At 44.9% G+C, this 26,832-nt stretch overlaps 1 protein-coding gene across 3 annotated transcripts in view; it reads right to left on the bottom strand.

The window, feature by feature from the left end:
• CAPN15 (calpain 15) overlaps window positions 1-26,832 on the bottom strand; it is a 776,524-nt gene that overhangs the window by 581,369 nt on the left and 168,323 nt on the right. Inside the window, exons 2-4 of one of the 3 annotated variants that reach the window (XM_069646897.1) lie at window positions 24,254-24,589; window positions 7,981-8,010; window positions 5,395-6,871 (exon numbers count right to left, since the gene is read on the bottom strand). In XM_069646897.1, coding sequence (XP_069502998.1) covers window positions 5,395-6,871; window positions 7,981-8,010; window positions 24,254-24,429 — 1,683 coding nt within the window. In that variant the 5' untranslated portion in view covers window positions 24,430-24,589. The remainder of the gene's footprint in view (window positions 1-5,394; window positions 6,872-7,980; window positions 8,011-24,253; window positions 24,590-26,832) is intronic. The other 2 variants (XM_069646898.1, XM_069646899.1) reach the window with 2 other exon arrangements.

Raw genomic sequence — 26,832 nt, 5'->3', positions numbered from 1 at the left:
CAGTGCAATACATAGAAGTACTGCACACTGTACTGGTTGCCAAGTCAACACCGTCGCTCTTATATGAAGATATAGCAACGGTGCCCAGTTACCTGTGGGCTAGCAACCCTCAAGATGTAGGATTATTAAAAAGCATATGAGGAGTACAGATAAAGCCGACACCAGGGGTGATATTACCCAGAGTGAAGCAATCCCCCGCCCCCACACCTCCCTGTCAGGGAGGCAGACAAAGGGCTCTACACTCCACCATTGCACCATCAGCATCCCCATTCAATACGCCAATATACTCTGAAGAAAGCAAAAGGGTCCTCTTGGAGGATGATCCATTATCTCTGCCCCTTAAATAATATTGTTGAAGCAAAGTTACCAGCTACCATTCTGTGCAACATACCCACAGAAGCAAACCATTTCACTGTGACTGATCTCACAAATGCATTATTTTCAATCCCACTGCACCCAGACTCCCAATACCTCACCACATTCACCTACCATAGGCAGCGTTTTCAGCACAATCGCTTGCCTGAGGGGTATTGCGAGTCCAAGCATTTTCAACAGCGAACTCTAGATGGGTCTAGGTAACCTACAGGTCACAAGCAGAGTCATCCAATATGTAGATGATCTGTTAGCATGCAGCCCGACGGAGGAACAGTGCAGGAGGGAGTCAGTGCAGCTCTTAACATTACTCACACACAAAGGCTATCAAGTGGATAAGGATAAGCTGCAGTACTGCCAGAAGGAAGTAGTGCATTTAGGGCAAATAATGTCATCAGGGAGGCGGGTGCCCGCAGGAAGAGCTGCAGCAGTGTACAGCACGCCCTAGAAAACCACAGTGAAACAGATGCAGCAGTTATTGGGGCTGTGGATCTTTGATTACTGCACTTATGTTAGGCCATTGTTGCAGGCATTGAAGGAAGCGCAGAAATCGAAGAGGCCCACTGAATGGACAGATGAGATAGCACAATGTTTCCAGGATCTTTACGTGCCAATTAGCAATGCACCTGTGTTAGGAACACCAATGTACAGCAAGCCATTCTTTTTATTCTCACATTCCAATGGACATGTATTGATAGCAGTTCTCACTCAGCACACATCCATGGGCCACAAACTCTTTATCTATTACAGCAGACTCCTAGATCCAGTAATGCAGGGACATTTTCCAAGGGAACAGGCACTGGCAGCAGCCGCTTTTGCAATACTGAAGTCCTCCACGAGAACTATGGGATGCCCAGTAACTTTGTATGTAGAGCATGCTGGTGTTGCCATTCTATAAAAGTCCAAATCAACCCTCACTACACAGAGCTTCGGGTTATGAGGTCATACTGTCAAACTCCTCAATACGTATTTTCAGGTGTCACGTTGTGAACCTGGTGACATTTGTAGCAAAGCTGTGGAGTCACAAGATAAGGTGCACGATTATGCAATTTATGAGGGTGCACACGATGAAGGTACTAAAAAAAGATGCACCTGAGGAGATGGGGGTGTTGTTCATTGACCGTCATCAAAGATCAATCAGAATGGACAGAGGCACACAGTCAGCAGTGGTGAGGTATGTGAAAGAACATGAAGACTATCAATTAGTGATTGCCATCTTTATTGCTCCTAGGATTGTTCTTGCTCGTTCGGGGTTTTGGGCCTACTCTAATTGTTTTTTCCAAGCCCCACCCACATTCAATGTTTCCAACTGTTGCAGTTTCCTTTAGACCAATTAACAAAGGTTCCCCACCCATCTTGCTGGTACCCTGAACTGCAATTCAGTTATCTCCAAAGAAAGAGTTGGCGTGCCAATACTGAAGAACTCAACATCTTCAGACCTTTTGATGTGGTTACATCCCTTAAACTAAAGAAACCAAAAACATGGCCCTAATGCACCCATCTAAAGATTCAAACTGCAGGTGGTGAACCTGAAGAGAACCTGCACAAACCTAGGGGAACATTGGAAACAAAAACAAAAGAGCAAGACCAGGTAAGGCAAAATACATGGTAAAAGGTAAATGAAAGCTTACAATCTAGCGCTGTGCTGGTAAAAAGAAAAGTTCACCACGTCACAAAAAATCTGTGAAACAATCTGTTAAACATCTATACAAGGATCACAGAAATCACACAAGAACATACCATGCAACATTTCCAATAATCAAGATTTTCTCACTTTAACAGCAAGAAAAGGTTGGCACATATCCAAGATACCATCTGTGAAACCCTTGAAGCTTCCCCTAAACATTGCATACTTTTCAAGGCACCACCCTCATCTTCCCCAAACATGAAGCTCCTCGGTCTAGGCCAAACTCATCTAATGTATGCTTAGCATTGCAAAAGTGCTGCAGGTGGCGGCAAAACCAAAGAATCCAGCCTTCCATACTCAAAGACATTCCTAAAAAGACACCAGGTATGCTGGAGTTGGATCAATGCCTCCCCTTGGTAGGGTTCTGTCTCTGCTGCATTCAAAAACAAAAATATTCTTTTTCTAAAGATAATGATCTCAGACTGACAAAAAGAGGTCCATGTGAACCCTCCACCAATTCTTCCTCTATGCCTTTACAAACCATGATCTTGTACGGTAAAGACCAGTAGCAACACCAAAGTTTAAAGAAAGCTCCCAAATCAGGCTTTAGACTTTCTAGAGGCAGCAAGACCACCTCTGTTGGTACTACATTAGACATTTTTACTTGACATTAAGCCTGCCACAATATGTGCGCTTGCCACTAGCTAAAGGTGATTGATAATTCAATCTTGACTAGTACCAAACAGTGTGCTTTGTCAATATGGATATCTACCATGCATGCCAAGGGGTGAGTGACTTGGGTTTGGCTCGAAGCTTTCAACTTAAAAGTGTTACCCCCGTTTAAAAGGCTGGGAAGCTTTGGTGGCTTATCTGCAGTCCCCTCACATGGTTTAAGCAAAGATGGTCTGCCCAGGACCACACCAAATCAAGTTCCAAGAACCAATAAAGAACGCTCATCTAATCCTGATAACATGCCCCCTTTCAATATTCCTGAAGCTGACTGGATTCCGCCTCCGAGGATCACAAGTGAGTACCCATTTGGTTGCCAATGCATTCCTGCTGAACCACTTGGTACAAATGTACTGTGTGGATTAGATACCTCCCCATGTGAATTTGACACTGCCTCTCTGGCCGCAGTCAGCAGATCACAATCAGCAAGATCATTTTTGAGCCCCATGCAGGGAGTTGGCTATGTCTCCTTGCTATCAAGACTACCCTTAAATATTTACATTTAGGCAACAGTGGAAGCAATTATAAAACATTGGTCTCAATTCAAATGTATGCCAGAGAGACTAAAATCTAACTAAATATGGGCACCGGATGAACCTCTCACCAAGTATGAAAAGGCATAATCTCTTTTGGAAGGAGACTTATCTATGCCTCAACAGTTGAAAGTTGGTAATTAAGAAGCATACAGACCGAAGCATAATTTCATCTAGCTACAATACACCTGGGGGTAAAGGCCAACCAACAATCCAAAAAGTTACTTAACTTAACATCCATCTACCCTGTTGTCCATGCTTCATCAGACAAACAGGGCCATGTAAACACTAAATTTACAATTCTTAAAAAGGCCCTCCAAGCTCCTTAAGCCCAACCATTAGATAGAATGTACAAGAACACTGGTGAGATCCAGGGTAGATTACTGCAACAAAGTATACACTGGTAACCCAAAAGACTGTGGACAAACTGTAAATTATCCAAATCCAAGCAGTCTTGCAATGCTTGAACCACAGCACCTTCCCCCGAAAACTCAATTGCTGCCAGTGGTAAGAAGAATGAGAACAATACATAATGCCTAATTTTGCAAATGTCCCAAGTCACGACAGAATCTATCCTGTCCAGAATATCAGTTCCAGAAACAGGTGAATCTATATCTGCCATGCGAGAATCAGACAGGGAAGCACAAATGTTAAGTCATTAGACAGTGGACTCTGCCTCTGGGACATCCTAGGATGTCGCCCAAGAGCCCTGCCACACTGCCCCTTCACACTGGTTCTTTTGAAGGAGGTCTTCTAATAGCTTGATCAAACATGCAGGGACACCACCCCTTGCTCACATATTCCCATCCCAAGGAGGGATCAGACCCCACCAACTAAACAACAACATCCATGGTGCTGTACAAAGTCAATATCAGATGCTCAAAACAGCAAGTAGATGAGCATTTGAATATTAACTATAGGCCACAGACCACGTATAGGCTAACTGTCCCTCCAGAGGCCATTTGCCAAACTGTGGGGAGAGACGCAAGCTGTGTACACCTACTCCAGGCAAAAGATAAATAGCTGCCATTGAAACACACATTATGTTTTGAAGTGGCAGCAAGGTAGCATGCTAGAACTCATCAAAATAATCAAGCAAGTCACAAGAAGTTGCAAGTGAATCAGCCAATTTTGCACAGATGATCAAGTACAGACTTGAGGAAGGTAACCCAGGCTTGTTATTTGCAAAGTTGAGACAGTCGCTATACCATTGCCTACTGCACGATTTCCCAACCGAATGACGGTCGTCACAGCAGTAGCATGCAAATGTAAATCTTGAGTACAGGGCTAAAATGCGCGTGCAAGGTTCGAAATTAAGATTAAATAAGCAGGAGCTAAAACCAGCTGCTGGGTGTCAGACATCACCCAGTAGGCAGAAGTTACCGCTGGAAAACCAGGAGCGAGTACACAACGCACCACAAATTTAACTTCCACATGAAAAGCACACTACTTTTTTGGCCATGATACATGATCCATTATATTTCAATGTGTCCCCATTCTTCTTAATTTACATTCTCAAACACTCAAAGTTAATGTCAACATGCATGTTTGTAAGCCAACAGTTGGCCTAGGGGAGCCAAATGTAGCTTGTGGTAACTGTTGGTTAGGCTCTCCTGGGCTAGAAGGAGCTAAATAGCTCCCAGTAATTTCGAACCCGGATGTACCTGAAACAAACAAAATGCAAACAAGGTAATTGACAACAGCAAAGCACACTCCCAACATCCAGAAGAGCTACTGTCTTACTAATGCAAACTTTTCTTGCTCCCAGTTTCAACACTTCTTGCACTGTAGATTTAATGCAGGTCCGTACTCAAACGGGTGCAGAGGTTTATGTGAAGCAGACACTTGCTCATTGTGAACTAGATAAATGAAAGAAAGACCTTTCCAAAAGGATGCAGCAGAGCTGGATCAGACCTGGGCCACTATTGACCCAGAGCATAACTGATTGCCAAGAGGCGAAAATTAATTCCAAGCAAGGCCCCACAAGCTGCCAATCCTTGGAGTGTTCTTCCTAAAACATTCAACCCAAACACTCCCCCTCCCCTCCTCCCCCGCCCCCAAGGATATTTTATCCCAACACTCAACCACACACAAGCATGGATGAATCTGCATAATACAGTGACTGACACTCACCTCTCGACAGAAGCCAACTATGTTCTCCCAAAGTGCCTTTGCCTCGCCTTCGTCTGTCTGCCGTCGCTTCTCTACATGCATGCTCTCCCTCCTCTTCAATGGCTTGAGTCCCTTGCGTTGTGTTACATACTGTTGTGGTGTGTGGCATGCCGCACAATGCTTGGCTTTCAGGTCATTCAGAAGTGTACATGCTGGGCAAGACCACTGACTGAGACGCTCTGGGGCTGGAAAACGACGAGCATGCCTACGTGGCGGGGGTTTAATTCCGCATGAGGCGCATGGCAATCCTGGTGCTGCCACCTCTCGATCAGGAACGCATTCAGGGCAAATGACTGTGGGCGGTTCACTGGGGGTGGTATGCTCTTGGAAACCCTGCAGCTTGGAGCAGTGGCAGGCCATGCATTTGTGGGTGCTGGTAGGATTCCGCAGAGTGCACTTGGAGCAGGACCAGTTGGAGAAATCTGGGCTAGAGGGGCTACAAGGAGTAAATCTCACTGTGTCTCCTGTCAAATCAATGAGGTCAATGCCACGCTGTGCTCCACAAATCTTGCACTTAGCTTCTCCAGCCGAGTTCAATAGGGAGCAGGTGCCACATGTCCAGTGTGAAGGAGAGGCATCCATTTCCTCTTCCAGAATGCTCAGCCGCTTACAAGTGCTCCCTTCCTGGAACCTGGGGGCTGGTATAGGACGGGTCATTTTCTGTGCAATGGCAGGCATTGCTGCAGGCTGGGCAGCCTCAGGTGCTAAAGGCTGTATAAGAGGGGGAACTTCCCGACGGCTTCGCGGCACAGGATTGTTCTGCAGACCAGGGGAGAAGGGGGCAAAGGAAGGTTGCTTTGGGACCTCAAGATCCATGGAGGTAGGAATGCTACCATTAGTGTCACCTGCCTCTGTGGGGGCAACAGGCATGGGCACTCCAGGCACAATCTGAAATCCAACAGGGGCAATAACTTCAGGGACCACCAATGCCTCTGGGGGTATCTTGGGCAGTGAAAGTTTGCGTGGTCCCCCGCAAGCTGAGCAAGAATGTGCAACAGGAGTGTTATGCAGTGTGCAGCGCTGGCATGCCCAACCATCAGTGTGCTGAGCAACCTCAGGACTCTTAGCATCAGAGTCCTCACTGTCTGTGTCCACTTTCTGTACCACGTCCTCCCGGGGGATTGGCTTGGGCTCAGTGAGCACAGCAGGCTGAGGCAGAACGCCGTTAACAACAGGCAATGTGATGCTGCCTGGCACTGGGTCCGGGCTAAAGCCGCACACTTCACATGCCTCTTTTCCCAGGAAGTTCCGGAACGTGCAGCGAGGGCAGGTCCATTTCTGTTCCTCTACGCTTAGTCGCAAGATGTGGTTCAGGTCTGGTTTCTGCCGCGGTGCCTCGCAGATTGAGCACTGGCGCTGTCCGGCAGGGTTCAGGAAAGTGCAGCGACCACAAGACCACTCCCGGACAGTGGCCATAGAACCAGGAGAGTGTGTGTGACTGCAACAGACAAAAGAGGAAATTCTATTAGTAATGCATTGGACCCGTTTCTTTGCCCCTTCCCCAGCTTGGTATCTTGGAATGGTCCAACATTAGTGCTGCTTAACGCTAAAATGTCTCAGACAACCAAGATATTCTATAAATAAGAAGCACACACTCAGCAAGTGGCGAAGGCTATGATTATTTGAATCCTTTCTGCTCAGCCTATAACCCTAAGCAACGCAGCCCTTATTTTCATGAGTTCACACAAATCAACCCAGAGTCTCAAGTTTTGATACAAGTAGTAAGGTATGCACGGAAAGTGGAAAGGGAAGGGAGTGGTAAGAATGTATACCACAAAACCCAGTGGCCATCGTGTTGTAGGATTTGGACATGGTAGGGTTGAAAAAAGTAACGAGGGTGGAGGATTGCTGAATGATTCTACAACTGCAAAAAGTGGTGAAATCAAAGCAGTGGTGTATAGCATTATGAGCTCAAGAACACATTTTTCTCCTAAAGCCAGGAGGGAAGTCAATACAAGGCCCCAACTATTGGCCCTATAACAGCAAACCGACCCAATAGGTGCATGAGCACACGTTCAAGGGACATCCCCAAATCCTCTGCAGGCCCATAGTACTGCAAGCTAAGGCATCACTATCCAGGCATGTACAGCTAAAACACTGCTTCCAAATTTCACCCACAGAATAGCTAGCGAGCATACTTACTCAAAGAACATGTACTACAAAAGGTTCTACCGCTTTCCATCAACAGAATAAGAACCAAACAGGTACAGCAACCATTTAATGTATCCATCCTTTACCCACAGAATACAGCTCGGGCACTTTACTGACATGTGCTACAGAGCAGCTACAGCAAATGGCACTCGAACAGCCGTCAGCACACAGAACAGAAACCACAGGGGCCCTGGAAGTGTGCTTTACCCACAAAACACATACAGAAATGGCACTACAACAATCCTTGGCATGCAACATACAGATACAGCACTAAAACCATATTCCACCTACAGGGGAGATGCAGCATAACAGGAGTGCAAGCATCCAACAAGAATAACATGGGCAACACTACGCAAAGTGTACCTCAAACACTGAACTTTCAAACACTGAACTTACATTCGTGCATTGCTGCTTATCTGAGAAAATCTGCACACATCAGAAATACAAAGAAGGAACAAAAGGAAAAAAAGACATTTAGAAGAAAGTGCAGATCCTAATCGTGTCATAAAATAGCCCTTTTATCGAAACCCTCCCACCCCACCCACCCAAGGTGACCTTTCCCAAACAGAACCATCTAGTATAAAAATGGGGTCAGTGGACTGTAGGTATGATGTCAGGGGTTACCTTGACAGCACATAGTGACGTCACAGGCTGAGATATTCTCATCTCTCTGGTACTAGGTTTTCTCTTGTGAACAGAGGTAATTCCTATTCAGAGCCTGTACCATGGTCAGAGGCTGGCAGGATGGTTGCCACTGCGGAAAGGAACCACAGGAGTGGCAAATGTGGGGCGAGAGAGTGCCAATTTGTAGGTGGAAAGAGATATTGTCCAGCTTACCCTTAACCCACAGTCAAACCTCTAGACCAAGGCATCAAGGTATGCAGACGTGCTTCAGTTCTCTGTTGGACCAGGAAAACCACTCAATAGTCTTGTGGGAGGAGGTTCAGATACATTGTTTAATATCTTATGCCCTCTATGTCGCAATGATGTTGGAAGAAGAGGGGTTGTCCGTATATCCCAAACCCAACAGGCAGTGCTTGTATTTTTCCGTTGGGGCGAGTTTACTATGCCTTTTATTGCCAGCTTTTTTTTTTTAAGCTTTTAGTGAAAAAGTAATCCAAATGTTTCCAAATTGTAATGCTTTCTTTTTTTAAACCAACTGTATAAAAGACAGCAGAGATGTGTTACATTTGAAGCCACAATTTGTGAACAGTTTCCACTGCTCATATATACATTTTCTTTTTTTAAACAGTTGCCCTATGCCAGTGGTCAGCGACCTGGGGCTCTCCAGATGTTTTAGACTACGATCCCCTAATGATCCCTTATCATTTACTATGCTGGAGAGGGGTGATGGGAGTGCAGTCTAAACTATATGAGAGCAACATATTGCAGACCCCTTCCCTATGCCTAAGCACTTGTAGTTTTGATTGTGGACATTTTAAGCATATATTTTCTCACAATAGTTTTGGTCTCAATACAATCGTAATCCACACCATAGAGGTGGCTCAAGCCAGATTGGTTCAACATCTGTGGAAATCCAGCAAGCACGAGGTAGAACTCAACTACTGTAAACCAGAATGAGGTGACACGCTGCCATCAGCATTTCATTTGTTTCGTGTTTATTTGCAAAAAATAATATCTAACCTGCATATTTTAATGCATACTGAAATAAAAAGGTGCCGCCTGTCCAGTTTGATTCTACTTGGGGATGTGATGGGAATTTCAACCTAAAAATAGGTAATGGCTCACGGCAGGATATTTTTGGCCATGGGAATCCCTGAACCGACAATGAAAGATACCATATCTACTCCATGGACCCTCTCATTTTCTTCTGGCTCTTGAAGTGGGGTCTAAGATGAGTTAATGGTTGCACACCCAATGATACTCCAGGTAATAAGGGCCATCAAGGGAATTCAATCACTGATTATTTTGGCATTACAGCTACGGTCTGGCCACTCATTGACAAACACCGGTCTTCTGAGGGGATCTGAAGTAATGTACAACCGCATGTATCAGGAGGTAGAGTCAGTATCTAACTGCAAACAAAGAATTAAATGGGGCAACATTAAAAAGACCACAATTCTTACACAAATAATTGCCTATTTTCTCTTTCTGTAATATTGGACAATGACCGATTTTTACGGGAGCTTATCAATATGTAACATACAAACCTCAAATATTTCCAAGCGGTTTCACATACTACACAGCAATCCAAAACTAATTGGAATGGCTTGTTTAAGAACACTGTAGAATATTTAAATCAAACCTGCTCTCAGCATTCTGAAAAACGGCTCCAGTTAAAACAGAGGTGCTTATGGCACGGGTAAATTACAAAAAGGCCCTAGCATGGTGTAAATTGGAGTTAGACAGCCAGGTTTGGGAATAACTTGTGGAGGCCTGTGCCTCAGATAACTCAAAACAATTCTGGGATCTTTGGGCAAATGGCCCCCTTATAGGCGAAATCTTACCAGTCTCAAAAATAATGTTCAGGATCATATGTGGGTGGGCCACGTTTCAACACTTTATAAAGGAAGGTAATCCCACGATTGAGGAGGAACCACTACTTGCGTCTCCTCAAAGAGGTACCCAAATGATGATGTATGTTTCTAGCTCATGCCTACTAGAATGTACTATACAAGAGCCAAACATCCACTGTGAAACAGAATGACAATCGTTGCCCTGGTCCAGAAGGAATTCTGGCTGATCTTTTTCAGGATACGATTGAATTCTGGGCACCTATTCTGACTATTATATATAATTCAATAATTAAAAGAGGTAGGATCCATACAATCAAATGTCCAATTTTCAGAAAAGGGAATAGAACAAAAAATTACTTACTCCTGTTAATGTTCTTTCGACTGGATATTCCTCCCATGCATTCCTCATCTTTGATATCTTCCATCCAGCGTTAGCTGCTTTGGAAACTTTTCTCAGCAGAGGGTGCCATGCATCTTTGACTTGTGCTCATCGACGGCCTCCTTCAGCTTTCAAGCATGATGTCACAGATTGTATTTATAGCATGTACTGCACCAGTTACTTCAGTTCTAGTTTTTTCCTCTCTGAAAAGCAGAGTTCGCAAGGCCAATGAATCATACAATGTTGGAGGGGAACAAGGTGTAATATACAGAATTCTGCTGATGGGCTGGATGGGGTGGGAGGGGGGTAATTGAGGAATACGCGAGAGGAACATCCGGTCGAAAGAACATTACCCAAAGAAATGTGTTGTTCGCATGGATTGTGGCCTTGCACGTATTCATCATCTTTGAGAGTCTCCCAAAGCAGTAGGTTACTGGAGGTGGGAACAGAGAATTTCTCCTTCATTAATGCTGTGTAAACCAGCTTTCCCAAACCTCGCCTCCTGACCCGATGCAGAGTACAGGCAATAATGTTTTGCGAAAGTATGAAGAGGGGACCAGATTGCAGCACAACAGATGTCATGCATTGGAAACCCTCACTGTAAAGCCGATGAAGTAGCCGTCACCTCCCTCCCCCTCAGTCGAGTTTTCACGAAGTCCAACTGGGACTTCTTTACCTGCTAGGTTGTAGCCTGCCGATAGGAAAAGGATAATCCCGCAGGAAAAGGTCTGCTTGGTTACATGTGGTGAGGTTCAGCATCCTTAAAGGACATGAATGAAGGGGGCTCAAAAGGAGCGCCTATGAGGAATTTTAACACAAGGTTTAGATACCATATGGGAACAATGAAAGGAACAGGCAGGAAAACATTAGTTAGTCCCTTCAGAAATTGGACCACAATAGGGATCTTTAAGAACGATCCCTGCTCTGGCGAATGCTTAATAACAGACAGTGCTTCTAGACAGCCCTTTGCAGTCACAACCTGTATCCCCAGATGGGCCAAATGAAGTAAAAAGGACAACACTGGTTTTGTGAAAGGGTCTACGTTTTTAGCTCTGCATTAACTGCAAAATTTGTTCCAATGGCAGCGGTACACACTTTGTCGCTAGTCTCCTGGCCAAAAACAACACCTCCATTATTTCATCTGGGAGGTCGCAATTCTTGCATCTTAACCTCTGAAAGCAAGGGGTGAAGGTTCAGGGTCCTGATTTATGGATGAAGAATGCAACCCCTCCTCTTGCGAGGGAAGAAGGTCCACTCTTTGAGGAAGACGAATTGGAGGACAGATGGAATGTCCAGAAGTTCCAGGTACCACTCCCTCCTGGCCCAACCCAGAGCAATCAGGATCATGGTTTTCCCGAACTTGAAACTCCTGATAACGTGAGGAATGACGGGGACTGGAGGAAACGCTTATAGGAATGGAAAGTCCCAGGCCACTTTGAACGTGTCTCTCAGAGCGCCTCTAAGAGGAAATTCCCTGAAGCAGAACATGTCATACTTCCTGTTGACAATGGACGCAAACAGATCCACTTGAGGGTTTCGCCAAAGAGTGAAGACCTCTTGAAGGACTTCCCGAGCTAGCACCCACTCTTGGGGGACCGTGCTCTACCTGCTCAAAGCGTCAGCTGCTGAGTTCTCCACTCCGGCTAGGTGATCGGCCAATAGGGAAATTCCTTCTTGAAATGCCCAAAACCAGAGCTGCATTGCCTCTCTGCACAGTGGTACTGACCCTACATCTCTCTTGTTGAGGTAATGCATGCCCACGTGTTTTCCGTCATTATCAGGACAGTCATTCCCCATACAGAGGGCAGAAAGGCCATCAGCACCAGTCCGATGGCCCTCAGCTCTAAAAGGTTGTAGTTTGAACTCCGATGGAGACCAACAATGGCTGATCGTCAAATCGCTGGTATGGGCTCCCCAACCTGTGAGGGAGGCGTCTGTAACTACTATAATCTCCGGCCATGGTGCCAAAAGGGTTTGCCCTTAAACACATTCTCCTCGCAGGTCCACCACAGGAGATTCTGCACTGCCTTAATCGGGACCTGAAGTAGAACGGTCATTCTGCTGGAGACTTGTGACCACTGGGATCTGAGGACCCACTGAGGAGACCTCATACTCGAGACAGGGCTCTGGCACCAGAAGAACGCAGGATGCCATGAGACAGAGCAACCTCAGAAAAGCAAAAGCCGGTAGACGTTGGGCATTTTGAAACTTCATGACCATCTGCTGAATGCGATGAGCCCTCAACTCGGGTGGCGTGGCTTTCCCCGAGGAAACATCCAGGACCGCTTCAATGAATTCAAGGTTTTTGAGATGGTACACCGAGCTTGTGGAGAGAGTGGGAGGTGATGCCGAGATGTTCTAGGACCTGCTTGGGGGAATGGGCCCTGATCAGTTAATCGTCCAGGTAGGGGTAGATGAGAATGCCCCCTGCATAGATTTGCTGCCACTACTGCCATCAACTTGGTGAAAACCCTCAGTGTCTGAGTTAGAGGGAAAAGGGGCAAAGCAGCACACAGAAAAGTCATGGCAAGGACTATACAATAATGGCCAGGACTAAACAAAACCTAAACTGTACCTATAAGGGGGCCATTTAGACTTTTAGGATTCTTTGCCCTTCCTGCAGAAATACACCACGTTGGGAGTGGCACGGCAGCACGTGTGCACAGAACCCAAGTAACAGGCCTTGGGCTTGAGTCTCCATGGTGCAAAGATGTGTTTCCTTCAAGCTAAGGCAAGGGGCCATGCCCCCACGGGACCTCATCCCGGCCCCTTGCCAGACTCGGCGCTGCAGCGGCATGGGAGCTTACGGGAAGCAGAGGATTAGCACGGGGGCCCAGCCCCACCAGACAACTGGCCCCTGCTTCCTGCAAAGCTGAGTCAGCATATGCAGCATACCACGTAACGAAGTGCTCACTAACCAGCGCTGCTTTCCCACGCAGCACCATAGACAGCGGCTCAAAAGTCGCTGACCACATGCATGTTCCGAAACACTACGGAACACGATTTCCCAGCGTTCACCAACTGCGAGAACTCCTGCAGGAACAAACACTTGGCAAAGCCACATGCAGCCCCTATAGTGCATGCTTATAACCACAAACTACTACCATAACGCACATGCATGTGATAAGCACGTGAACCGCCACGTGCGGCTAACCCTAGAAAAAGGCATACCATAAGCATTTGAACAGCCACGTGCGGCTAATAATATTGCAAAACGTATATGCAGGTGAATAGAGATGTGCAGCAGTGCAAGCCTGTGCACTAATTGTAGTACTTTTTTGCAGCATATGAACTGCTACCGCAGCACAGCACAAAACAGGCTCGTAGGAGACAACAAGGGACACTCCAGGCGAACAATCAACCTAAGCTAAGTGTTGCACAACGTTGTCTTGTTATCATACACTTGTACTCTTGTTTATGCTCATGTTATCATGCCAGAGTTCACAGTGACTTAGTGTGGGTGTGCAGTGCCAGGACTATATACTTGTGGTGGTTTGTGGCCAGGTGGGTGTGCTGTGGCTGGCGAATTGCTGCACCAAGCGACTTAGCAGCCGCCTTTGATGATGGGAGCTTTTCTATGCTCTCATCTGCTTTGCTGCCAAATAAGTGGGAGCCATCAAAGGGCATGTTTAACAACCTCGTCGTAACATCAGTCACAAATCCAAACTTACGCAGCCAAGCGAACCTGCATGAAACTGTGCTCGCTGCTATAGCCCATCTGAGACGGTCAGCTGAATGAAGCCCAATTTGAAGTGACTCGTGTATGGCCTCCTTCCCATCTTTAATGATGTTTTTAGAAACCATCCCTTTCCTCCCATTCTAGTATATGTCTGCAGACAGAGCTATGACATCCCATAGCGTGAAAGAAAACTTGGCCAGAGCACAAGTAGCGTTGATAGATTTTAAAGCCATGCTACTGGCAGAGAAAACCCTTGACTAAGGTGTCAAATCTTTTGTCAACCCCGTTGTGTGGTATAGTTCGGTATGTAGCAGTCCTAGAGGATGAGGTGGCAGCCTGGACTACCAAACCTTTAGGGGACGGATGCTTGGACAAAGTCTGGATCCACACAGGAAGGCTTATACTTCCTTGCGAGATCCTTACTAACCGCAGGGTTAGTATCTGTGGCTTCACAATTGACCATTACACTTTTTTTTTCAGTGCAGTACGAAATAATGGGATCTTGGAGGACCCTTATCCAAAATATCAGTTAGGTCATTCTGCTCAAAAACTGGAGCAGGGCTTCCCCAACCATTCCGTTACCCTATTCATAAGTGCCCTGTATGGGGCATCTGCTGAGCTGAAGGCTCTGGACTAGCAAACTACCTCAGGAAAGGTATCAAGGCCACTTGCGTCCTTCAATAAATCTACCATATGCTGTATCTTAGACTCTCTGAAATAAAGGCCTCAGGAACATTAGGTGTCTCAAATTCCAAGCCAAACGGAGGGGTGTCTTGTACGGCAGCCTCATCTTCCTCATAAATTCGTCGACATTGACTTAAAGTCCATTCTTGCCTGAGGATTGTAAACCTTTGAAGTTTCGGTGGATGATGTTGACAGCTTTGATGACGAAGTACCCGACCCGAGACTCGTTGAGGTAATCGAAGAATAAAGAATACGCCCATCCTCTCAGGGCTTCTAGTCTTCGAGGGGGGGGTTTGACAGCTTTGGGCCCAGGCTCGAGGGGTGCAAGCAGAAACTTTTTTTGACACCTTCTCAGCCTTACGGGGTTCGACAATGTCGGAGCTCTTCTTCGGCTCTCTCGAAGGGGCAAAAGAAGCCACCTTCTCAAATATGTTCAACATTCGGAGAGGAAAATCCTCCAACTCTGCTTTAGAAGCCGATTTACCAGGACAGACAACCTTGCCATCGGGTGAGTAGTTGGGAGGACGAAGAGCTTGATCTGCGATGCCTCTTCTTGGCCTTCTTCCGGGAGGATGAAGAGTGATGCAATCTACTCCTAGATCGCAAGTGCTTAACGCTATGTGCTTCCGAGCTGGGGACTCACCCCTAGTGCTCTATCAGAAGACCTCCTTTTCGAATCAGTTGTCGATGTGGACTTGGAAGGGAGCCTGCACACGGTGAGTTTCCCCTTCATCTCCTTCAGCCCCTTTCCCGTCACGGACATACAGGAACCGCAGTCTTCTATTTTGTGCTGGATTCCCAGAGACAGATGTGGTGTAGGTCTGTAATGGACATCTTCGACCCACACTGGGCACATCTCTTACATCCCGTCTGAGTGGTCGACATTTGAAATACCACTGTTGACACGAAGTCAAAGAACCGATCCGCAGCTGTGCAGGGAAAAACAGAACTGTAGTAACGGGTGCAGTGCGTGCTATATAGTCAGTCGGTGATGTCATGCTTCATAGCGGACGGAGGCTGTCGAGGGGCACGAGTCGACGAACCCCGGCGCCCTCAGCTGCATCAGGAAGATACAAAAGATGAGGAATACATGGAAGGACACAATCCATTCAAACTAGCCCTTTGGACTAAAGCCCACCTCCCTTTTGGACACTACTTTTAAAATATTTGGAAGGGTCCAGGTGGAAAAACTATCGGGTAGAGGAAAGCTATATCCTGGCCGGGGAACAATTGCGCTTCCCCTCAGATCTAGGCTATAGTGAGCAAGCCCTTTACCTTCATTTGATAATAACTTATTCCTTGCACATAAACAAAGAACCACTTTGTTTGGCTTTTATGGACCCGAGCACAGCCTTTGACAAAGTCAATAGATCGAAACTACGGCTTGTGCTCAGGTTATTTAATTGCCCAAAAGACAATTTAAACCTCCCGATTAACTTGCATCAAGGCAATAAGGCTTGTGTTGGAAGCGGAGCAAATGGACACTGTACTCCTTATTTTAAGATTTCATCTGGAAAACGCCAAGGGTGTGTGTGAAGGCCCTATTGTTGTTTTCATCATACATAAATGGTTTGTATGAATTTCTTGCGAAATGCGGTGCACGCACACCAATGATTGGGAACATGGTTTTACCTTTGTTGGCTTATTCAGAAGCCACTGTGCTCATTGCTCGCACTCCGCAAGCTTTACAACGCTTCATTACTAAGTAGACCATTTTCAGGAACCAATGAGATCTCTGAGTGAACACTACCAAGTGTGCAACAATGGTATGCTTGTCATATAGGAGACCCTGTAAAATGCCTCTGATGTTCAGGTACCAATGTGTTATTTCCCCAGTTTACTGAATTTCATTACTTTGGTATTAGATTCTAGACAAGTTTAACAGGTGGTCCCCAAATTGCCAAACAAGCACTAAGGATGAAACAAGCCCTTGGTGGGGTTTCGCAATTCATGAGAATGTGTAAGTCACAACCATTGAATATGATTTTAAAAATGTACATGATCAAATTTGTTGCATTGTAGGGAGCAGCTATTTTCTCACCAAGACACTTTTGAGGTACCCCACAAACGGTTGAGAATGTGTTCTTAAAAATAAATCTGTTGGGAGTCTCAAAATCACCTCCAACTTGCTGTGCATCTAGAGACAATGTCCCTGGAACCAGCCCTCCTATGGATTACATCTCTGTTTGAAACCCAAAGCAATTTTACCGCAGTTTAGGATTACGAATATTTTAAACAAACCTAGTGCCTTGTCTATTCCATGGCTCAATCATGTTAAGAAGTCTTTATTGAAAATTAACACATTACCCCGGAAATTATATTTGTCAATGAAGGTGGACGAGAGTAACCACCTTAAAGCTTTTTACTTGGATCGGCATGAGCGCATTGAACTATTGAAACTGGCTAATCCTACTTACAAGAGCGCCTTTTAATTGTAATCCCCTTGGGGCGGTCACCGGACACTGGATATGTAGCGATTTGGAACAAATCTATAATATGCGTTTTGCCTCAGGTGAAGATTTATTACATTTCACACTTTTTTGTAGGACTTATTCTAAAGCCAGATCAAGAAAAGTGTTAAGAGGATTTGGTTTCACAAAATGTCCCTTTGTGATTTACTGAGAGCTGATACAACAGTAATAGGCTGGGCACTACTTTCATATCTCCGGCAGGCTCTAAAAATAAGTAATAGCAATGTATTACTAGGACTCGGGTCATGCTCCATTTGAAAGGTTTCGTTTTTTTATTTTATATGGCCTATTTTTGTGTTTTATGGAATTGTATTCGGAATTAAACGAACAAGCATATTTATTATTCTCTTTTTAACTAATGTCCCACCGTATATGCAAGATTGCGCTTGTTCTGGCCTTTTCGAGCAGGGTTTGCGCTTGTGTGAGAACAGCACAAAAGGTTTGCACTCGTGTCTAGCGACTGGCAAGTGAGTAAGAAATGGTGTTCCGAGTGCATGCGGTGAGCTGGTAGCATTCGTGCCATGGGGTAATTATATGGCTGGCTACTAGCGCGCAATATGCATAATAGAGGTGTGCGGGTGTGGCTTTCATTTTCTGTCTGCAATATTATGAAAGTGAGAGGTGGTGCGCTCAAAGGTCTTAGCTCACTGTGAAAAGACAGGGGCAAGGCAGGGGTTGGTGCCATTCCAGAAGGCTAGGTATACATTTATTTTCGTAATAAGGGAGCATCAAGTATGTGCAATGCCTCAACTACTGGAATCACGCATGTGGGTTACAGCTCAATGCAGATCCCTAAAAATTAGGCCAGCACACTCGCATTCCAACCAAACCACAACGTAAGCATGTCGCCCTATTTTGATAGTTTGAACATTGCAACTTTTAAATATTAAAAGGACAACAACAAAAGGAACACTAGGCTACTACTATTCTTCATGTTCACTTTTGATACAAAAGGAGAAAAACAAAAATCACTTCAATTCAGGGTTGTGTGGTGGGATCATGTATTGCTTAGGAATAAAAAGGCTCAAGGGCACTGGTTTACAATATCTGGTCAAACCAAAATCTACAATGAACTCGCTGCCACCAAGACAGTTTGCAAGAGAGAAATAACAGTTTCAAATTCCCTGAATGTGACAATCTAGCTACATATCAGATGAATGGATGCAAAAAGCGCCATTCACTTTCAGACTATTGTTTTTATAGGGAGTTAAGACTTAAATTCCATAGCAGAATTTGCTACGGGTCATGGTACTGCTGCAAATGATAAGTGTCAAACCCACTCATACTTTTCTATACTAACTGTTTTCTTGGCATACCTGTATCCATCCCCTCCTGTGCGGGAGTACTAAAAATGTCAGCAGCTAATACACAGACCTCTGACCACTTGCCCCATCACTGCAGCTTTTGTGATTTGTTCCAACATCTGGACCAAAAACTGGAGTTCTTCCATCTCACCTGAAGTATATTTTATGATCAACAGTGTTACATTTTCTCACTCTAAAATATTCTCATTTCAATCTTCCATATGGAGCACAGGTTAAATAGAAGTGCACTCAGGGGAGTAGGAATTGGGAGATGGTCGGTGCTTACGAACAACTTTTCTGAGATGGGGGAAATAAAGAGGGATATCTGCCCCCTACATACTTTGCATTCTGATTGACCCTTCCCTCGAAGTGACATTTCCATTTTGCGCTCCAGACAAACATAAATAAGTGTGAATTGTAATAGACTCTAAATAAAACGTCATTCAATCCAATCATCTGCTGCCATAGCAATTAGTACAGCAATTAGCACAAATCGCATATTTGAGAGTAGAGCTCAGGAGGCTGTGTGTTGACCTGCCCATCATTTACCTTTACACAGCTGTATTACGTACGACTCAATCAACCACATGCTGGCCATGTTTTTGCATTAATGAGAAAGCCACTAATATCCTAATGTGATGGTTTTGTGAGATATTAAGTACAGATATAAACCATATGAAGCATGAAAAATCTGTGTTTTAATGCATCTTCAGAGATTTCAGAAACTACAGGGTACCTCAGGGTTAGGTGCGCTATAGAAATAAAATAAACAAACAGTGCTTATATCGGGGACTAAAGTCTGAGGCAATTTGGGGTAGATCAGCGCATGCATTCCTTTCACCCTCTCCCTCCAATAGTATAGCATTCTCTATTCTCCTATGTTCTCTTGCAGACCTGTGGCAAGTGGCATCAAAACTGGCACAAGTAAGTACAGAATTTCAGATGCGGGAGGCACTGGAAGAGCTGTGTGCAGACTTGGTAAAATAATGCTCCTTTACTAACATACATCAAGGCCATGCAGAGGAAATCCAGTTACTCACTTTGCATGCAGTCAAGGACTGCCCACAACTTTTATATACAGGAACCTAGCATACAAACATAATTATACCTCTGAAGGCATTGTCCATCTGCGGAGAGCAGTTTTGTAGAGTTGGGGGAAAATACACACAGAATAAACAAAGGAGATTCGCTGGAGACGATATGAACCAGGCTTCAGGCACACTACTAGTGAAGGACTTCAAACACGGTCTTCACATATTGTATTGTGTCCCTCTCAAATTCTACTGCTTCCTGTACAGAAAACGTGACTGGGTGAGCGTACAAACCGGTTTAGGGCACACAAGACCCTGACCTCATCTTTTGTATTAGAATGCTGTAACTAGGAGGAAGGAACAGAACACTCCTCAACAAGACAGAAGAGCTGCCACCAATTTTATTCTGAAGCAAATAATGCAGTTTGAGTTCAGAAACGATAAAGGGATTCAACAAAACAGGCCTACTCGGCAACATTGAGTATCTCGATCAGCAAAAGTATTTCCCTTAATCAGAGTTGGTCTACCCAGGAGCATCCCATATCTGAACATCATTTGGGGATAATTTCCAGTCTCATGAGGTGGTCTACCCTCTTCCTCAGACCTGTATTGAATAGTCAGCCATCTCTGACGTCAAACTGCAGACAATGTTTGCTCTACAAGAGGTATGGTTACTAAAGTGTCACAAACTCTTACTCGAACAAGGTTACTATAACCAAACTAAAACTAGGAAGGTTTCTTAATTAAAAGTGTCAGGATGGGAGGCTAACTTTAATAAAGTGTCTATTATAAGAGGACTGTGTGTCCTTAGTCCGCTTTCTAGCCCCTAAGCAAGGGCTATGCAGCTTGCAGCTCTCCAGATGTGTTTGACTATTCCATACCATCGACTATGCTGGGTAGGGCTGATGCGCTGTAGTACAGAAAATCTGGAGAGCCAAAGGTTGCAGACCTATGCCCCAAGCCAATTCCCAAACTCATGTGCCGGCACCCAGAAAAATATCCCTTTGACTCACTCAGAATTAAGGTTGTTTAAAGGACCCCACTTCTGTCTTTATCTTGACCGCTTCCACCATCCAGTAGTCTACTGGGCTGCTGTAACCTTGAAACACCGGCCTTGGCAAGCTGTGCTTTGTTACCCCTCTTGCCCAATGGGTCTCTTGAAGCTTTAAATTAGGAAAGTCTGCAACTTCCTCTCTTGCCCTAGGAGTTCTCCAATTCTTCAATAAGAGAAGGCCTTTAACTTCCTCTCTTGCCTACAGGTATCTCTGCGTAGGATTTCCATCCAACCTACCTGGGTATTTGTCAGGCTGCTGTAAATATGAGCCCCCTTTCCTCCCCACCAGCCAATGGTTTCTCCAAGTATGTAAACTGCTCTAGTTGAAGCTGGTGACTTTCCAGCTACCACCATTATCTGGGCTAGAGTCCCAACAGATTATTCTTCAACTTCTCCTCTCAAGGCATGGCTCCCTGCATACTCTTTACTCTAGCTTTTCTTTTAAGAATGATCTGCTTGACAGTGTGGGATAGCCACCTATGCATAAGCAACTATGCTATAATGGGGCCTATATGTCTTTGTGACTTCAGGTTTTGATTCTGTAGCACTTTTCCTCCTACTCCAACTCTTTTTGTAACACAACTAGACACTCTGGAGTTGTGTTCTATTCAAGAGGGTTCTCTCTCTCTTCTTATAGTTCGGCTCTTGTAGTAATTGTCCCAGTGAATGTCCTGCTTGGTGGGTCCGCTTCCCCAGCCATTTCATTGGTCATGATCAATCTGCGCCTAATGAGGACTCCTTCTCCCAGGTGTCTTGCCTTTAGGTTTGCTGAGCAGCAGATGTTGTGTTTGTTAATGAATTTGGCCCTTGCACTGGCTGCCACGGTCCAAGCTCTCAATAGGCCTGTCCACAATGTTTGAATAAGGCAGCTGTGTTAGGGCACAAATCGGACTGACATTAGATCACTCTGATGCCGGTGCTGTAGATGTGGGTATGTTTGCTTCCGGGGGCGCACATCTAGTTTGTTATCTCTGTTGGTCTGTGGCCTTTAAGAAATCCTTTGTCAAAAAGGGCACCTGGTTGATGCCTTGCTCTACCCAGGTGGGTAGTCGCGTATTAAAGAGCAAAAATGAGCAAGGCCATGGGATACCTGGCTGATGAACGAAGGGTGAACACACACCTATGGGGGTTACACCTTGGTAAGTGTGTACACGTTACTGTAAATGAATTCTGACAAGAATGTATCAGGACAATTCTGAGTACTGCAATCAGATTTTTAATAAAACTGCAGTTTACGTGTTTGTAGATCCACTTAACTGGGACATTTTTCAGGTATAGTAACCAGTTTGTAAGTGACAAATTTCAAATATTTGTAGCGTCTTTCCAATGCTTACACATCCACTGAGGGGTCCTTGGGAAGGAGACCAGTGGATTTAGTGAGGTAATAGCATGTAATAATCAGCACATATACATCAAAACAATGTAGGGTTGAACAAGGACAACGCAGACAATATAACAGTCAACACAACAGTGTTTCGGCCAGAAGGTGAGCTGGGATGAGCTCTGATGGTGTGGCCTTCATCAGGACGAGATATTCCAAAGAGGGAAGAATCTTGTGAGATAAACAGACAAGGTGTTATAGGAGTGGGCAAATTCGTGGGTATCTAGTAGAGGTATCAATACATAAAGGACCAGATGGCTACCAGAACTTGGGAGCGCAGTGGCTCAGGGAGTGGCAGTGTCAGGAGTACACTGGAGGATTTTCGAGGTCCTAGAAGTGGCCGTTCCTGTGGAAGTAGGAAGGACATGGAGGCTGGGTTAAGCCATAAAGAGTGGGGGAGCAACTAAGGGTTAAAAGGGGCAAGAGCAAAGCTTACCTTAAGGAGGCCTGTTACCGCGCAGATTATGGGTGGAACAGGTTGGCGTGATGAATACGCAAAGTGAACCGCAAGCGTGAGCGGCCACTTCTAGGACCTCGAAAATCCTCCAGTGTACTCCTGACACTGCCACTCCCTGAGCCACTGCGCTCCCAAGTTCCGGTAAGCACTGGTCCATTATGTATTGATACCTCTACCTGTGCTAGATACCCACGAATGTGCCCACTCCTATAACACCTCATCTGTTTATCTCAACAGACCTCACAAGATGCTTCCCGCTTTGGAATATCTCGTCCTGATAAAGGCCACACCATCAGAGCTCATCCCAGCTCACCTTCTGGCCGAAACACTGTTGTGTTGACTGTTATATTGTCTGCGTTGTCCTTGTTCAACCCTACATTGTTTTGATGTATATGTGCCGATTATTACATGCTATTACCTCACTAAATCCACTGGTCTCCTTCCCAAGGACCCCTCAGTGGATGTGTAAGCATTGGAAAGACGCTACAAATATTTGAAGTGTGTCACTTACAAACTGGTTACTATACCTGAAAAATGTGTAAATACTGTTGTATCTTGTGTAACTCCCAGTTAAGTGTATCTACAAACACACAAACGGCAGTTTTATTAAAAATCTGATTGCAGTACTCAGAATTGTCCTGATACATTCTTGTCAGAATTCCTTTACAGTACTGTGTACACACTTACCAAGGTGTAACCCCCCCCATAGGTGTGTGTTCACCCTTCGTTCATCAGCCAGGTATCCCATGACCTTGCTCATTTTTGCTCTTTAATACTTTATGGAATCCTTACTAAGGCCTGCACACCAGTGGTGCGCTCACTGGCAGGTCTCCTTCTAGCAGTGGATCTGCAGCATGGAGCGGACGCTCCCTGCCAGTTCCTTGTAGCCAAGACACTTATGTAGAGATGGTGTTCCTGGGTGGATATTCTCGGTTTTCTCTGGTTGCTTCCCCTCATGTGATGGAAACACTGAATACCTCCCCCCTCCACACACTTCCCATTAAAAACATTTTCTGGAGCACTTTGGGACTCTTCAAGTGAAGAAGTGCAAAGGTGCCATGGGTAGACTCAGGAGCTCTGGGGATTCCCTCACAGACCTCCCGCAGAAGGCACAACACAGCAAGAGGCTTCCTCAGTCTCCCAAAGTTCCCCAGTCCCATTCTGTGATTTTAAAGAGACCTTTTCAAAGTTCCATGAGTAGACAAGATTGAAAACACCATTGGTAAATGGATGTGCAACTTGGGTAGGAGACGATTGACTTTTAGCTTGATGCGCAGAAGGTTTATTAAAACCCAGGTAAACATTACAAAAGCCTAAGTTGAAGAAAAAGCTCTTGCCCTTCCTAGAGCATTAAACCACAGCTAGCAATTACATCATACAATGCTCTTGAGTTATAAAGTGAATGTAACCTATGTAAATGGTTCAATGGGTTGAAAGCTTTAGAATTCTGGTCTACCTGGTCTAATCTGTCATGTTTCTGCTGCCCCCATGTATCAATTATGGGAAATTGTTACTTTAGCTTCAAGGGCAAGGATAAATGACTACCGCAATAACTAGAAACTAGATTTATTCAACTACAGAGGGCACATGCGATACCCATGAGAAAAGAGTTAGACGTTGCTTTGATGTCACGCTTATTTTTCTTTCTTTAGATGGGAATACAAAAGCTTTGTTAAAAAAAAGAAAAAAGAAAAAGAAATAAATAAAGTCATGGTCTGCCCAGTACCAATGTTCCTTGCACACGCTCCTTACCTCCGCATCCGGTGATACAAGTGCTGCTCTTCCTGTGTTATGAGGGCGCCTTGCCAAATTGGAGCACCAGGACTACTCCTATACCAGGCCATAGCTGGGGGCCCAGGGAAGGAAGGGCTGGAGAAGCCATGGTCCGGATCCCTTTGGGCAGCCAGGGATGAGGCAGAGCTCCCCATGGGGCTCCCACCCTGATCTACAGAGTGGGCCCCGGTAGAGTCTGATCGCAGGTCACAATTGTGCCGGTGACATTGGCAGTCCTACACTCCTGGGGGCCTGCCTGGTGCCAAGGCGTGGTTCGGAAGGGAAGTCTCCACTCTGGAGAGCAGGATGCAGATTCTGATCACAGTAGGAAGACAAACAAGAAAAGAAGAAAAGGAAAAGAAAGAAAAAGAAAAAAGGTGTAACTTAACAGAAGAAACATGGTGTTTTGGCTATTAAGAACAATTAGTTATGTGAGACGATTGCCCCGATTATAGCCTAAGAGACGGGTAGTGGACCTGACTTGTGGGGGGAAAAGACATCAAATCAATGGCCACGCTATCACAAGGATACTAACCACCATCTACAAGCATATCAATGTGCCTTATTTAGGGGGAATGTTAATGTTAAAGGATATTTGTACCGCGCACTATCACCACCAGAGTGGTCCCCTGGCGCTCTGGCGGCTCTGAAAAGGGAGGAGGGGTTAGTTAGCGGGACTAAGCTGGAAAGGTGCAAGAGAGTGGGGGCAATAAGGGAGATACGTTATCTGCAGGTCTATACCAGGACTTTATAAGGGACCAGCATAGAGTGTGGTGATGGTAGTTCCTGCCACCATTCAGAGCTCCATCGAAATGTGAAGGGTGAGATAATTTGCAAATCCACACAAGACCCAATGGAGAATTCTGCTTCACACCCAATGTAACATTACAATCTTACACTCTTATTAACCATATTCAATTTTAATAAACCTCCACTTACTCTTAAAAGAAATTGGTATATGCCAGGTATGCTCATTTTAGTATATTACAAGCGTGCACAATCACCAATACCATCATACTCCTAGTTTTACATTTCTCAGTTCTTTCACAATCCCACTTGAACCATCCTAGTATATTTACCAGTTTGGCAATCCATGAACTCTAAGGTCAAACTACCATAGTATATTCTGGAGAGTGCCAAGCTCAACAATAACCATTTTTACAGCCATGATATTCCCAGTTTGTGCAATTTCATATAGGCCCTGCCTTCAGTATCCAAGCAACCTGACAGTAATATTTATATAGCGCTTGCGAAACTAGGAGTACTCTGGGAAGTCAAAGGCAGCCCGAGTATATTGCCATGCACCCATTTAGCAAAATCAGTTTGGCAACCCTAGTATATTCCCAGGATTACAACCCCAATGAATCCCCAGTTTATAAAATTCAAAACAACTCCCACATTGACATTCTCAACACATTCCAAATGCACAGTTTATGAAGTCCCAGCATAATCATAGACAGACAGACAATCTCATCATATACCCAGTGAGCACTATGCCAGCATATTCCAAATGTTACATATCCTGTATTTTTTCAATTTTCTTCAGTATCTTACGCTATACTATTCAATTGCATAATATGTTCCATTATACACAAAACGAATATCCTCCCACTTTGCCACTGAACAATTCCAATATATTAATGTTCCCATAATTCCACAACGAAGGTTTGCACATTACCGGTACATTTCTAATCTTCCCAATCCCATCAGTATGCTAAATGTCTGCTAAATCATATGATATTCAAAACTTTCAAAATACCTGTGGTAGATTTCCAGTTTGACACATCCCACGGTGCATTCCCAGTTTGCTCAATCCCAGTATATTCCCATTTTGCATAATCGTGGTTCTGTTGAACTCCTCCAGTTTACCATACTGAAAAATCCCATGCTAGTCCCAAACAGCAAGGAGAGTAAACTGCTGTTGGAGAAGCACTGCTTATCCAAGTCAAATAGGAGAAACACATGGTCAAATACCTCAGAGAAAAGAAGGTAACCAGTGTGAGGAGGCTTGACACCACGCACACAAACATGGCGTTCTGGTTACACAAAGGAGGTTTTAGAGCTGGTAGCGTGCTTATTATGCTGGTGGTGCCTAAAATAACTAAGAAAATGATGCATGACTTAGGCTAAATATCCACACTAAGCAAAACTAGATTAAGTGGCAGAAAAGGCACAGAAATAGGCAAAAAAGCATGGGTTGATGGAGCAGGAATCTTGATAGGGCCTACAAGTAACAAACACAAAGATGGAAATGTCCACTATGCCCTCTGTGAAAAGGCTTCCTCGAATGAATGCTAGTCAGTCCCAGTGAAACAAATCATGTGATCCAAATGACTCATATGATATATTGTTTTGTGCATTTCGAGCACTCGTTCTCAGGAAGAAACATCAAGAAACATCAAAGTGGAGCAGAGAAGCAGTAGCATATTTATTGCTGAGAAGTATATGGAGGTCTGCCTAACTGGAAAAGTAAGGCACCATGAGTGACCCTTCAATGAACAAACCAAGACACACTCTGACCTTTCGCAGGTCAAGAAAGCTACTTCTGGATTCCTGTT

Source organism: Ambystoma mexicanum, chromosome 2q (assembly GCF_040938575.1).
Source record: "Ambystoma mexicanum isolate Mex_15411 chromosome 2q, UKY_AmexF1_1, whole genome shotgun sequence".
NCBI classification, from domain to species: domain Eukaryota; kingdom Metazoa; phylum Chordata; class Amphibia; order Caudata; family Ambystomatidae; genus Ambystoma; species Ambystoma mexicanum.
The sequence above is the reverse complement of the archived record's forward strand: the minus strand, read 5'-3'. Positions and strand labels throughout refer to the sequence as shown.